Source organism: Trachymyrmex septentrionalis, unplaced genomic scaffold (genome assembly GCF_001594115.1).
Source record: "Trachymyrmex septentrionalis isolate Tsep2-gDNA-1 unplaced genomic scaffold, Tsep1.0 scaffold75, whole genome shotgun sequence".
Taxonomy (NCBI): domain Eukaryota; kingdom Metazoa; phylum Arthropoda; class Insecta; order Hymenoptera; family Formicidae; genus Trachymyrmex; species Trachymyrmex septentrionalis.
Genome location: NW_017305938.1, coordinates 426903 through 442965, shown reverse-complemented (window position 1 = coordinate 442965; position 16063 = coordinate 426903). Strand labels below are relative to the sequence as shown.

At 33.3% G+C, this 16063-nt stretch overlaps 1 protein-coding gene across 6 annotated transcripts in view; it reads right to left on the bottom strand.

Annotated features, from left to right (window-relative positions):
* LOC108754054 (cadherin-87A) overlaps window positions 1–16063 on the bottom strand; it is a 274945-nt gene that overhangs the window by 215981 nt on the left and 42901 nt on the right. For all 6 annotated transcript variants that reach the window (XM_018496084.1, XM_018496082.1, XM_018496087.1 and 3 more), the window contains one exon: window positions 7271–7315. In XM_018496084.1, coding sequence (XP_018351586.1) covers window positions 7271–7315 — 45 coding nt within the window. The remainder of the gene's footprint in view (window positions 1–7270; window positions 7316–16063) is intronic.

Genomic DNA, 16063 nt, shown 5'->3' with positions numbered 1-16063 from the left:
TTTTTTTTTTTTTTTTTTTCAGAAAAACGTTATTTCCATAATTTCACATCAAAATAAAGAAGATATTTAATTTTTTATAATATTTATTTTAATACCATATCCTTATGAAGAAATATATTAATATTTCACTCGTATTTCTTTCTGTAAGGATTTCCGTGCTTTGTGCAAAAAACATTTCATATATTGTATATATTGAAAACGGTCCACTCAAGTAATCCTTTTTAAATTTTTATCACATTCGAGTGTTAATTCAACATAGGGTGCGTTCCGAATTATGTATGAAGCGCATAATGCATCATTTGTTACTCGTTCGTTGTTCACTAAATAATAAAGAAGGATAAAACGATACATCATGCGCTTCATACGTAGCTCGGAACGCATCCATAATGTAGTTGTGTTATTTAAATAGTTTGTATTAAATTATTGTTGTAATTAATTTATTCAACATTTCTTAATGTTAAAATAAACACAATTTATGAGTAAGTGAACAAATAACGTAAAAATAATGTGTTTTAAAACGTAAATTCGAAGATGAGTGGATAAAATATACGTTAATTAAACATATCATAAATATTAATTTTACTGCAAAAAATATGCTTTTACGGTTTGTTTGCAAATTGTGTAAATTATCTTTTTTGTGTTTATTCTTTCACGTAATAGTTGTATAATCTTCTAATCTTGTATTTATCTTGTGTTAATTATACCGAGAGAAAAATGTCAAAGTATCGCGAAACAAATGTTACTTACGAAATTTGATTGTGATACGCGAAATGTACATTTCTGTGAAATATATCTCATTAAGTGCAAAAAATAAAATAGATGACTTATTTATTAGGAATAAAATTTTATTTCGTCCGTATTTAAATAGATATTTATTTCAGTGAAATAAATATATTTCTCACGAAAAAGTATTTTTAGACATCTTTTTCTCAGTGTACCTAATATATAAGTTTGAGAACACCCTACGATTTACAAGTTTGTAAATAATTATTTAATTGAAAAAAGACGAAATAAAAGTACATACGTACGCTATCTATAATTATCGTATGTATGTATTTTTATTTCGTCTTTTTTCAATTAAAAATTTAATAACATTCTATTGAAATGTGAAATTTTAATTAAAATGCGATTCATACGAAATCTGATTCTTCGGGACCATTTTTACGGAGTCTGAAATCAACTTGTTGAACTATAATTAAATGACCTGTGTATATACACAAGTACAACGTTGCAAAGTGACAATATACATATAAACAATAGACCAAAGCGCGGAATTCAATCTTGAGTGCTTCGATGCTGTGAAATGATTGTCCAATATATTTTCGGCATGTACACGCTTATAGGTGTTCTAGATAAATGTTTATCGTCATTTAAAGGTCTTACGAAGTATTTAAATCAAAAACATGTATAGTACGCTGTCATATAATGACTTTCTTCTAAAAGGATCCAAAAACTTACGGAGGGTACTGTATGTACGTTAATATGTTAAATTAAAAAGTATTGCTTTTTTGTATTATAAAGTGCGTAGGCAAGCGTAAGCCTAATTTGCAAGGAAAAGTTTCACTGCCATGGCAGGAATTTTAGCTACTACTAAAAACGAATTGTATTATTAGTTAGATGAAGAGTCGTTAAAAAAGTATCCATCACGTAACTAAATCATTTTGAATTACGAATTAAATTGCTTCCTCTATCAAAATAATCCAATCAAGTGTTGCTCACAAATCGAAACAATCTTTCTCAGAAATTGTTAGCAACGACTTGCGCACGATGAAGAATCTCAGTTGGAATTTTCTCGCGGTCTTGGATTGCAAGGAAAATTTACAAAATGCGCGCGGCGATTTCTCAAGCAGCCCGCGAATACAACGAAGCTGCAGGGACGAAGCGCTTTCGCACGTGTTACATCTGTTAGTTCCGACTGCGACGGCGACGGTCGCGTGACGAGAATTTCGCTGGGAGCGAGGAAATGCGCTTTTAACTAACTGTCACCGCCCGATGTTATGAGCCACTCCACGAACCGTTCTCACCCTCGCAAACCGCGAATAAATGCTCACCTCGTAGACGACCTCTCCGTGAACTTACAATTAGTTGAGTCCTCGAATAACTGCTACTAGTAATCTGCAGGACGTAATTATCATATTTTCGTACGCAATGCAATTCCTAAAAGCAGTTCATTATTTGACTGTATATGTACATTTCTATACGTTCCCCACATCTGTTTAAAGCTAATCAAAACAATTACTTTTTTTATAGACTTAATTTCATTGACTTAATTTTAGACTTGTGAGTCTTTTATTCAATGCAATCGCGTATTTAAATATTTGCAAAATTTGTATAGGATAATTAAAAATCAATCGTATAATGTTTGGACGGTTTTTTTAAAGATTAAAATATTAAGTGACCCTAACAAAAATAATATATCGAAATCATAATAATAATTAATCATTTTTCACCCTCTCTTCTCATAATTTTTTAAATAAATTCAATATAACTATATTCATAGTTTCATAAGTTTGATAAAAACTTTAGTCAGATACTTTTCGAAACATCCAAAGTACAGTTATGGATGATAAAGTATCTTTCCAAGTAAGATGTGAGATCCAAACGAATAATCCTGTAATAATTTATAATTTGTTGCTGTCAATATAAATTTTTCATATTTTCAATGCATTTTAATACATTTTAATACATCTTTATTTTTATGACAATTAAATTAAATATCCCGCATCATATTGCTAGCAGATTGTAATTGTTTTTATTAGAATACAAGATTTACTTCAAATATTAATATTTGAAGTATTTTAATATAACATGCAATAAAAGTGAGATAATGCAAATTATAAATTATTTTGTTCTGCGATAGAGTATTTATTAAATTTTATGTTTTATTTTAAGTTATATAAAATGAAGTTATAATTAAATGAATAAGCTATAAAGAAATTAGAATAAACTTAATATTATAAGAAAATTGTGTGATTAATTATTTTTTGTGTGACATTTTTATATTATATAAATCCCGAAACTATGTAAAATATTTCTTGTGTCTTTTTTTATTTATCGTATGACACATATACATACTAAAAAGTCTATCATGTATTCAAATATTATTTTCTTTACTGCCATAGCTTTATACAATATTTCATCTTAGAAGAATAAAAGTCAAAGACCTCAAGTGTACCTATTAAAAGAATATTTAAGAAAGGAAAAAAGGACATAAATTAACACACTTATTGAAAAAATATTAATAATTTTTACTTAGCACATAAGTGCATACAAAAATATATAATTTTAATCTGGTTTTTGTCGTTCAAGATATAACATCATAAATAAAACTTGATTTCACCAAATCAAACTTATATGAAAATATCAATATTTTATTATATAATACAATATAGAATTATATTATAGTATAATAATATCTCGTGAAATAAACATCGTGCGCATAAAAAAAAAATAATTTCCAACAAAAATCAATTCAATAAAACTTTTTTTCTTTTTTTCTTTTATTAAAAGCTTGAGGGCTTTTATTAAAGCCCACAGTTCCTACATAAAAAATAAAAATAATAAATAGAAATTTTTAACACGCGTTTGGAAAATACTGTGCATATATAAAATATTAAAAATATTTTGACATTACGTCTGCTCCCCCTCCCCCCCCCCACTTAACCAAATCTTAATGAAAAAATTATGTAATGCGCTATTTATGCGCTAGTTATATCCGCAAACAAAAATCATTCCGCTTAGCTAAAAAAAAAATTTTTTTTGTTGGGGGGCTGAGTAGGCAGTCAGTCAGTCAGCGCATAAATCCTATGCATTTAATTTTTCAAATCGATTGTTTTTAACGGGTGAGGGGACGCTGACTGCCTACTCAGTAACTAGGCAGACGTTTTGACATTTACTATTTTAAAAGATTCTTAAAATAAAATCAAAAGTATTTTTTGCAGGCGTTATATCACACTCTGATTATCGTAGGACGAAACGATTAATTAATAAAGTAATAAATAATAAATTAATTAATAATTAAATAAATAACAAATGATGAAGTATAATACTTACTCCTCCGCTTGCATCGTCGTCGATGCCTCCTAAGCTGTTTTCTCCTCTCAGCAATCTCTCGTTACTTCAGCATGGCATTCGTACTCGTGAAAACAGTCAACGATCACGCGACACTTTGCACGACACTTCCGATGCACATCTCATTACTTATGTCGCTACAAAGGACATAATGCAAGGAAGATGTCGTCGTACGATACTCCGACGTCTCGCAATTAATCACTGACCGATTAAAAGATCGATTGTGCTTCGCGTATCTGCAATGGTATACCTGCCGCAAAATGTTTCAAGATGTAATGAGATGCAACGACCTTTCAGGCCTACCGGGCCAAGGCTTGACACGCGAATGACGTTATGACCTTGTGTACATTGAGCAGAAAACGCCCCGAGAGCCATTACATAATTTACGTAGTTAACTTTCCGTGAAAATATTTCATACGTTAGAAAATAAATCCACGCCAAATATTCTGTCTCTTATATTCCGGATTTTTTATGCTTGGGCTGTAGACACTATCGTGATACCGCGCTTCTCTTTATAATCAAGGTAGGTGCGTAACTTTTATAATCAAGGATCACGCAACTTTTCCTCTAGAGTGGAAATTTTGCACATATATACACGTGTATGTATAAAAAAAATTTAATTTTTTCATCCTATGAGAAAAATTACCTTGACGGAGGATAACAAGTATTATATTTAATATATCGATTAACTAATAATTATTTTACGTATACACTGAGCGAAAAAATGTACTAAATTTTAATAAATATTTGTTTGAATAGTTTCAGTGGAATTTACTAAATGTAAACATATATTTATTTGGTGCGAGATTAATTATTATACCATTAATTTGATGTGTGCGTGTAACTATTATTATTTTTATTTAGCAAACAGCTATTTTCCGTAAATAAATGTTATATTGATACTATTCAAATAAAAAATATTTATTACAATTTCGCACATTTTTGTCTTCGTGTATATATTACAATATGTGTTATATGATTAACATTCTGCAAAGCTACGGAAAATAAATCATTATAATCCCAAAATATTTGTTATTGAATATTTAGGTTTGGAGTAAACGTAAAAGAGATTTACTTGTCAAATCGGGGACGAGACTCGGCTATTAATTTTCGGTAATTGCGCAATAGTGACGCGCGAATTCCCGAGCAAAAATGATTAACTGCTCGCGTCATTAGGCGCGAAAAACACGCCTCTAACTACCAGTCAGCCACTCCGTGCCACATTCATTCTCTGCATTCTCTAACCCTGCTAAACAAATGCGCTCTCTTTCTTCGCGGGCAACCCTTCCCGAGAACTTAATCAAGTTTGGTCGTAACTTTCAGTTACGAGCGTTTCCCACTTTGACCGTTGAGAATCGAGAAACTGCTTTCAGGCGGGCCTATTGTCGTCCCTTTTTCGCAAAAATGCTTTTTATACATTTCATTTAGCTAGAAGATCGTTCTCGCACGTTAGCCTTTGTAAGAAGACAGCGTGAATGATAACGATCTTTTTTAACTCTTGCACGGATTACGTAATCTTTTACTCAAGTGCCGCATAAAATTTTAATAGAAATTCCTAAGATACATTTCTCCCTTCTCTTACGAAAAATGTTTAGCTTTATAAACTCCTCAATTAATAATAAAAATGATGATAAAAATGATTATAATGTAATAATTTAAATTGGTGAAGCGGTATATAATCTAATAATTTTAATAAATATTTAATAAATAATTGAATAAATTTAATATTTCACTAATTAATAATATTTTAAAAATTTTGAAAATTCTTATATAAAAAACAAAATATCTTGAGAAATGCTCGATATCTATATTTTCAAAATATAAATCCTGATTCTAAATTAATCTTCAAAATCATTACAATAATTATTAGGCTATTCTATGTAGAAGAGAGATAAAGGGCATCTGTTAAAAACAAGTATTTACGCGAATAAATCAAGTCGGCTTCTGCAATGGCTTAAAATTTCAATTTATCCGATGTGAAATTCGTTTTCTCAATTCCCCTAATTCCTACATTGGTGGAAACATTGTTTCACAAGAGTGTCCGATATACGATATCGAGTTGATTTTCTAATCCTAAGCTGATAATACAAACCATAAAATCTAATTAATTGAATAAGAAAAATTAGAGAACAACGAATGCGTTTTAATTAACGACTATATTTTTTTAAATAACGTCACGCAGTTATCAAGATAGCAAAAACATGGTTCAATGTATTCATAGGAGGTATACATTGAAGCAACGATGAATAATAAATATTTTCAACAAACTCAGTGATACTTGTTCGTGAACGAGTAGATAAACTTTCAGTTTGCGCGATCGGACTTTAGTCGACTTTCGGTCGTCGAGACCCTTCTAAATATCGCAGTCTTTAATCCGCAAATGTGTTGTAATTAAAGCGAGGCTGGGTTAAAGTCCTAAAGTAATGGGCGAGGCGCGCAAAGCCCACTTCAATTTCGGTTGCTAGGAAACTAATCTTCCGACACTTCGTGAATTCCGTGCATTTCGATTTGCCGAGTAGAAATTACTTCGGTCTAATGAGTGCCGATGAAACTTCGATTTAAGTTGTAAGGGAATGCACCGAGTTACGTCACATGTGATAATTATCGGCAGAACGAATGTAAGGACTCCGGATCAATCATACCAGCAGTCACGTTCAGAAAGTTTTCACGCGAAATCATGTAGTATTTTCTTCCATCGAAGCAAATATTACAAATATCGCTTTTAGCTCACTTGACTTCACGAAGAAGTTTGTATTGCGTACAATTATTATTTTTTTTTTTTAATTAATATGGAACGAATATAAAATGAAGTACATTCTTACACATTGCTTGTCAATTCGTCATTAAACATGAATAAGATTTCTGCCACAAAGTAGATAAAAACGTACGTTAATAATAAAAGAGAATTATTTTACGCAATAAAACGTTTTTCCTTCGTATTTCAAGATCGCAGGGAAAGAAAACCAAAATAGATTCCTACGAAAATGTGTGATGATTAAAATAGCCTTAAGCCAACTCTATACTTTTATACCTCGGTACGCTTTTAAGAGAACGTGAGATGTGTAAGAACAAGCATGCCGGCTTAATTCTTTGGTTTTAGGTATTATCGCTCGGCTCTTGAAGAGGCTTGGGATTCTAGTGGCGGTTTAAACCGAGATTACGTTTAGTGTAAGAATTCTCAACAGTTCGTTGTACTTACCCCATCGGTCGTCTCAGATATCCTCGGCCTCCGCTGAATTCCTCCCTGAAAAACAAAAGAAACATTTTCATTATTAGCGAATGCTGTATACTTTCGCGCTCGTCATCTGTAAATTTTAAATTACTAAAACAAAGAACGACTTCGCTGAGGTAGGTGCATTTCAAAGATTTAGCTTAGCGGAAATTAATTAATCTTACGAATATAGTGATTTACCAAATTGAATTCGTACGATTTCCGTTTGGAATTAGATCAATTTCTAAATCCATAGATCTACATAAACCGTCTGCGTGAGATTGACGGTGGCACGCAGCCGAAGGAATCATCCGGGAGAAAAGCCGAGATCGAAGGAAGGTACATTGCGGCGCAGTCTGTTTTCTATCGCGGTTCACGATATGGAGACGGGAAAGGGAAAGAAAGGATAGGACAAACGAGAAACGCACCACTCGGCGAATCCGAGTATCCCCATGCAGAATTTCCCTCGAGAAAATCACCTTATCCCCCAACCTCGATTCTTGTTCTCCCGCAGACGGGAATGAAATATCTATTTGCATACGCGAGCCTCGGTCCCGCGGCGGTCTCTGAACTCCCGGCAAGGTAAATAACGATCTGAAATTTTCGCGGCGGCATCTTCGATGGCGGCGGCGGCGGCTGCGAGTTGAAGGCTCGCGGCTACGAGAATCGACGAGGGAACCACTTTCTACGATAAATGAATTATTTGCCATTCAGTATTCGTCCGGCAACGGTGCGCAAATGGGAAAGGCGATTGTAGAAACGCATTCGTAGAAACAACTGCAGCTCCCGGAAATATACGTACAATGGAGCTACGTGTATTACGAGTGAACGAAGAAAAATAAAGAGAAAAATTTCAGAAGTAGACGTGGCATTAAAAAAAGTGCCTGTATATCAGGGATTAAGGGATTCCATTTCTCTCGGATTTCTCATTACATTTTTCAAAAAGGTTTTGCCTGAAATTCTTGCGCTTCGATTCCTCCCTTGTTATTTCAATTCCCATCACCTCAACGAGACGACACGGCGAAGCGCAACGCTCTCTTCTTCGTCTCTCACAATTTTTTTCCTACCACTAAACGTTATATCGACATAATCTCCAATAAATGCATAATCTCGCCGCGCCGTCGTATGCATTAGGGAGGCTACGCCGAGCAAAGAGATCAAAGCGGATACTTTACGATGCCTTTATGTCGGGACTGGTAGCTCGGAGCTAAGGAAAGAGATTAAACGCAAACACGAATGGTACAACGAATCGGCTAGGTAATGTTGAAACGTATTGACTTACGTCTACATACGGAGTGCTACAAAGAGAGACTAGTATATCAGTTACTGTAGAATTACAGTTACTGTCGAAGCAATTCCGGCTAAACCTTCTTCCGCAAGAATGTCATATAAGAACACATACTCCTCTACGGCACACGCACACGTGGACACCTTTCTCTAATCTCTACTTCGTTAACTTGGTATTTAATCTTTCTTGATGGAAATCTCGTACTAAAAATATAGCTGAATATAGATTTCGAAAATAATCTTGCGCGGCCAAAATAATTAGGAATCGTAGGAATCTCGAATATGATAGGCTGTAAACAGTTTTGATATTTTAGCAAACAATTTCAACGTATTATTTCGACGGTTCCAGCAACATTATTTTCAAATCTGTATGTGTAGCAAAATTTTTTTGATACTTCCGCAAAACTGTTATTTCCGTATACAATTTTTATTTTGAACAGTCAAGTATTTTTAACAATTGTACTGTGAGAGAAAAATGTCTGGTATTTGTAACTATAATTATGTATTACTATATAATTATGATTATTACTGCTATAGTATAATAACAGTAACTATGCGTATAATTATTATATAACCATAAAATAGTTGAAATTACCACAAAAATGATTCAGGTGACTATAATTTTACAGTTATACAATACTTTGGGACAACCATAATTGTAGTGATTTTAGGTTGCCAACTATATACATTTGTTGCTAGAATTATACATATAGTTACTGTTAGTATTATTATAACGGTAACAATCATAATTATAGTAATACATGTATAATTATAATTACAAACATTTTTCTCTCAGTGTGCGTATAAGAACAAAAAAAATGCTGGTTGCCAAAATAAACCGGAGATATTATTAATATGACAATTTCCGCCCATCGATATATTTATAACTGTAAGATGGACATATCTTAAGCTATGCCAACGGTTATCACAATCGTACTATAGTTCTTATAACCAAAAAATGTATCGATGGGGTCGACTTTTGGCCGTGACAACTGTAGCCGTTTGTTCTGTGAGTCTTTTACATTACACACTACTTTCAAGCAATAAATTTTCCGGTGATATGAGACAGAAGGAATGAAGACAGCATGAATATATAGCCGCACAATACAATATCATACAATTTGCTTTGTGTGCGGATTAATACTACGGCGCATTGTGTGAGATGAATACGGATGATATATAAAGCCAGAATAGATTAGGGCACCGTTGCGCGTCAATATGCCATAGAAATCCGGTCCACTCGGTGTCAGTATCTGCAATCTATTGTGGTGCATTTTGCTTCGAGTGCAATTCGGTAATTTCATTAATTAGACAATGGTGCGTTCAGCATAGCGTCTTAACGAGGAACGATTGTTATAGTACCTCGACCAATAACCCTCTTAGCTTGAGAATTGCAGCGATCCGCAAATTCTGTGTAACGCGATTAAAGGAAACCGATCGTAAGGGTTAAACGTAATAGATTAACAACATGACAAAAAAAAAACATTTCAGCTTATATAATATTTAGCTCCGATCTAAAAATGATCTAAAACAATATACATCCCCTTTTTTTCTTACGTTAATTTCAAAACTTGCATTACTATATACAGATGACATGTCTTCGTAAGCTTGAAAATTAAAATACAAATGTGTTAATTTTTAATATTACACTGTTAAATATAAAAAGGATCAATAGTACACCCAATACCTTGAGTTAATTAACATTCGGTTATTTTCTACTTCCATATGTGTCAAAATGTAAACCAATCTATTTATTAATAAGTTCGTTAATAGGTTAGTTTTCACAACGCAAACAACATCTATTAACGTATGCACTTAACAAAGAATAAATCAAATTCAATCAAATTTATTATATTTTCTTGAATTAAATCGTTCAATTTGATTGTTTTAGTTAAATTAACGACATATTTAGTAAGCAGAAATGACGTATAGAAATAATTAAAAATAATTCAAATTGGGTATAATTTGACATTGTGAATTTAATATCTACAGGCCCGACATAAAGAGTCGTCATTAATTTTCGAGAGAAAACTAATTTCGTCCGTGAATGTGTAATTTGATGTAAAACGTAAACATGATAATATACATATAGGTACTAAAGATAAATAAGAATACAAGAAATTGCGCGAAATGCATTATAATTGCGAGAAATGTATTATAGTAAAAAAAACTGTCATGGTACGTAAAGAGTGATCGACAATTTTTCATATTGTTAGTATCGAAAGATAATATCGCACGATGAATATATTAGGGCAATGCGGTAGAGAGTGTCGCAAATAAAGTGTCGCGTGCATATCTATATGTGAGCTCGCGCTAGTTAAAGGGTTGACTAACATGATCCAAGCGCGTTAGTTATGATAAATGACCAGACAGTCGGCGAAACTTTAGCTTATAAATCTATCTTACTGTCAACCTTGCACGGCCTACGACCGCTGACCGTCCCCGAGGCAATGAATCGTACAACCCATCGTATAACCCATTTGCCAAAATTTCTCGCATTCGGAATTGCGGTAGGTATCGTGTCGTAAGCTCGATCGAAACTTCCCTGCTTAATACATGAACAAATTTGTGCACGTCAGATTTAATTGACATGAAATAACCACCACTCCGTTAATTATCGCGGCATATATCAAAAACGTACGATGATATATAAGATGAGAAACAAAGAACATCAAATTCCAGCTTTGAAAATGCTACACTCTAAAAATAGCGCGGTGTAGACTTAACACCACTCAACATCAACATGGTGAGAATTATATAGGCATCGCATCGAGTGTTAAATCCACACCGACATTTTTTAGAGTGTAGATTAAAATATACAGAACGTTTCACTATGTCACAAGGTTACCACAAATTTCTCGTTCCTAAAATTCCACAACTTTTTCCCGACACGATTTCCAGACACAACATAACATAATTTTCTTTGACTTTCAATAATAATATTTTAAAATTTTTTGTACTTTCAGCTTGATTTTTTGCAACCGTCAAATATTTTGTTGACAGAGCAATTTAACGTAGCATGCAAATTACTATTAATGTTGCTGACACTGCTTGTACTTAATTGTTAGGTTGGTAATATATTCCAAAACGACAGGATATAATATACGCATATCAAACTTCTTTAAAACTGAGAATTTTTATTTTCCAAAAAAATTTGTCATTTCCCTGATTTCCAATTTTACGGCAACCCTATATTACGTAGCCTATATTACGTGGACGCTAATTTAAACTGTAATAATTTAAAAGAAAATAGAGAAAAAAGTCCATTCGTTACCGTTAATTTCTATCTCGCGATAGACCTATTGCTTTCGCAACTTTTCTGGCCGCACTTTGCGTAACGTCAAATAAAAACCATCGAATGAAGAGGAACGGGAGGTCCCTCGCGAAGTCGGAAAAACTCACACAGTTAGTCTACTGAGCATACTTTCGATTAGTCTTTCTCGCGAGGAATTTTTCCCTTAACGTCGCAAATGGAGCTGTCAGTCGCGACGGCGGAGCAACAACTTTATAAGTGAAAGTTTCTCCCTCGACCACAAGGAGAAGGAGGAAGCAGACTGTCGTAACACGACGGTTCAAGATCTCAAAAATAGCGTCGGTTATTATATGCGCTTCACGTCCGCACACGTTTGGCATGCAAAATTCCTAAACAACTCGCTACTTTTTATTACATCGCGAACTGATATCTTCAAACAAGAGGGAGGAAATGAGGAGACGAGGAAAAAAAAACATTTCACTCCCATTGATCCTTTGATTTTGCTCGAGCATTTTTGGGGAGAAATGCGAGAAATAATATGTACTCACATTTGTATACCTCTGGTTTTTTTAAATGCGCGACTACGTTCATAAAAACGACCATTATATCAGTGGTTTTATTCGATAAATAATTATTTAATTCAAGGAGATTTTCAATTATTCATATATAATTGTAATATTAACTCTTAAAGCATGTGATCGAATTATTCGTGTCCTCCTTTTTTTTTTCTCTCGGATTCTGAAGGTATCTGGCTAAATAATGATCTGTATCCTTTCCTTTTTTTAATACGTTTTATACATATTTCTTAAAGATGTTAAAGTAAACATAAGTATTTTTAATCATTTTTCTAGTTTAACTAGTTTTTAATTTGTGATCTAATTATTTGCTCATGTTTCACCTTTCTTACACCTTTCATTGCTTTGCAATTCCGAGATAGATAATTAATTCTTTTAATAATTTTTGGATAAATAAAAACGTAACTAAAATTAATCAAAACGCGACTCATTGTTTGTAGCAAAGAAAAATTACATCAAATTACATCTCGCAGGAAAAAAACGTTAATTATAAAATAGCTTATATGATTAAAAAATGTAAAGCCTATAAAGTCGCCAGTCACTTTGTGATTTAACTATTTAATTTAAGAATTACGATACAAAATTAAATCGTTGAAAACAAATCTAACTAAAGAAAAGTCCTAGATTCAATCAAAGCGGATCTTAAATATTTCTGTGTAAATTTATGTACATATCTTATTCTGTAAATCGCGCGCGAAATCTTTTGCAATGCTGAGCAGAATCAGAGTAATAATATCACCTCGAATATTACTTATTAAATTGACAAGAAATTTAATATTTTTTTCATACTAATAAGGCTCTTTATAATAATATCAATAATTTGGTGTAAATGAATCTTAAATCTGTAAATATAATTTATTGCGAATATAAGAGTTAAAGTTTAAGAATATTTTTTATTTAACATCTAGTTTAAAAGTTAAATAAACCAGTCCTCTACAACAGTCACTTGTTCACGTTTCACAATGGCGAGACAATATGGATCTCGGAACGCAAACACGGGCAGTAATCCTATGGAACAAAAGTTGAGTGCATCTCGTTTCAATCAGAGATGTGCGTGTCTCGCAATTTTGGAAGAAACGTTGAACTCTTAAAACAATAAAAACAGCGTGATGTAAAACTCCCCGACGCATAAAGAATATGCATTGTAATAAACGTTGGGCGCCGCGCGACGTCTGGAGCAAATCCCAAAAGATTTCTCTATTAATATTTTCGTAATCGTCCAACAGTCTGCAGACCCGGTAAAATCTAATTAGAGCGCATCTTTAATAAGCAAACATCGAAGGCACTATTTGTACTTTACCGAGATAATATTGCAGCGAACAATTCATTTTACGATTAGTAGCTTACGGATGAACGAAATTAATTGTCTTTTATACTAGAGAAAGAACAATGAACTTTATTTTTCTTAAACCCTTTCTATTTTATTTCTTAATTGGGTCGACCATTTTTGAGAAACAAGATGAGTCGCTTTTATTCCTCAAGTCACAATTGTTTTCTCTGAGAATATTATAGAATGACTTCTTTATCTTATTTATTTTTTGCAATAAGAATGTCGTAAGTATTTCTTATATTTCCTTCAACGCTTTACAAATAAAAAGTTTCAGATATTTCCCAGCAATTTAGATTTCTTTGGCATATATTATTTTTTAAATTAGCATATTTGGTACATAAACCTTTCTTAAATTCTCTTCAAATAAGGAGAATCGCGAAATTTAATTCTTGACTACTACGTACACATTTTCTATACACTATTCATATTCTAAAGTCTCTCTCGAGAAAATACCGTGTTCTAAATTATTAGATAATCAATAATCGTTAAAGCTTCATAATACTGAATAACACTAATTTTCTATAAAGTAAATTATACAGGAGCTTTTTTCTATTTCTTTTCTATTTTCCGCTGCGTGCTTCACAATAGGATTAAACGTACGGGAATAGCGTAAGGAAAATTAATTTTCTTCTGCATCTACTTCGTATTATTTACTCCTTGTTACGTGTTAATAGAAGATGACGTTACACTAAGCGGGTCTTGCATTTAAGAAGATCTAATTGCGCAATAATCCTTGCATCACGCGTTATATTATAAAGAGCATATATTACAAGCACAGAACCATAGCTGCTCGTAATTGCGAAAAATAAATACGTAATGTTATTTATGAATATACAATTTATGTATCTATTACGTATATCAGCGAAAGACGTTTGAAATATGAAACGGAAATCTACAACAAAATTAAACTTTCCAATAGTTGCATTCCGATTCTATTGCATTTATTTTAAGAAAGCGGATATGAGGAAACCGTTCGTTGTACAAATATCAACCGCGCAAGTTAACTTTCTACAAAATGAACGAAAATCGTCAACACGTCTCGTTGAAACTTTCTGACTTAATTAACATAGAAATTCGTTACAATTCCCCTGCAGATCGGGCAGTGCTGCGGCTTGCGCAACTACACCTACTCAAGCACGCGCGATGTAATCCTGGGCGCGAAGAGTTAATTAGTTCATAATTCTCCACAACAATGCCTTTATTAGCGTGGGTAGGCAACCAACGGTTGCGTAACTCACGTCCGAAATCAGCGTATTATTAAACAATGTATTATTTAATAATTATACTGTTATTTTTTTACGCTTGTTACGTCCGCTCTAAAAAAAAAAAGCTAATGCACATAATTACATTTCACATTGAACCACTTTCGCACTTGCTGCGACTATGAAATAATTTAATCAACTACGTAAGTAGATCGACTCTGCGTATAAAACTTTTATAGTTGCCGTCACTATGACCTTTTCTCTGACAATAAGTGTGACGATGATTGAAAAACGAGACAGGTATTTGAACTAGTAAAAATGAAACATATACGAGGGTCGTTCGAAGAGTTCCGAGTCTCAGCGCGAAGGTGGCGTTACTCGTCAAAACTACTCGGGTACCGCAATCGTACATCTTTTGCAAGATACCTGTGAGAATTAGTTAATATTCCAATCATTTCTCTTTCATACTTGCTCTTCAGACTTGTGTCTGTCCCTTATCGTTTTAGAAACAGCAATATTGTATGACATTTTTTGTGATATAAAAATTCGAATAATCGAAGCAAACGCTGCGCGTTAATTGACTATAATTGCTTCTGCTTTAGCGCGCGAATTATTTGTTATCCGGTACCGGTGGAAGATTTGTGCGTTTCTTCATCCACCGAAGCAAGGATCTCCTCTTTTCCGAGCGGATAACATCAAAAGTTTACGAGATTCGCAAGCGAAAAGCGTAGATAAGACTAGGCGAGGGGCAGGGGGGAGGGGGGGGTACCTATTTAACCTTTGTCTTTCTTCTATCCTCATTCCCTTTCTTCCTCGCCCTCGTTCGCGATCGTATCTTTCTAATTTCCTCCTCGGTCTATCCCATTAGCTAAAGCCGGATCATTAACGGAAGTCGATTGGCTTATAAAAGTAATCAAAGCGGAAGCGAGCAGCTTTGTAAATACTCGACTAGAGATTTGAATCGCGACGATTATTAAGAAATATCGAGTAATAGTAAACCGTAGGGCGAATCTATATCGGGCACCTAAATCCTATTATTCTGTATAAGTAAATTTACAAGAAAGCCATACGTTCCGTTCATTTTTCACACCAATACGTTTCCTCCGTTATTTCGAGAAAGCTTAATAATAAATA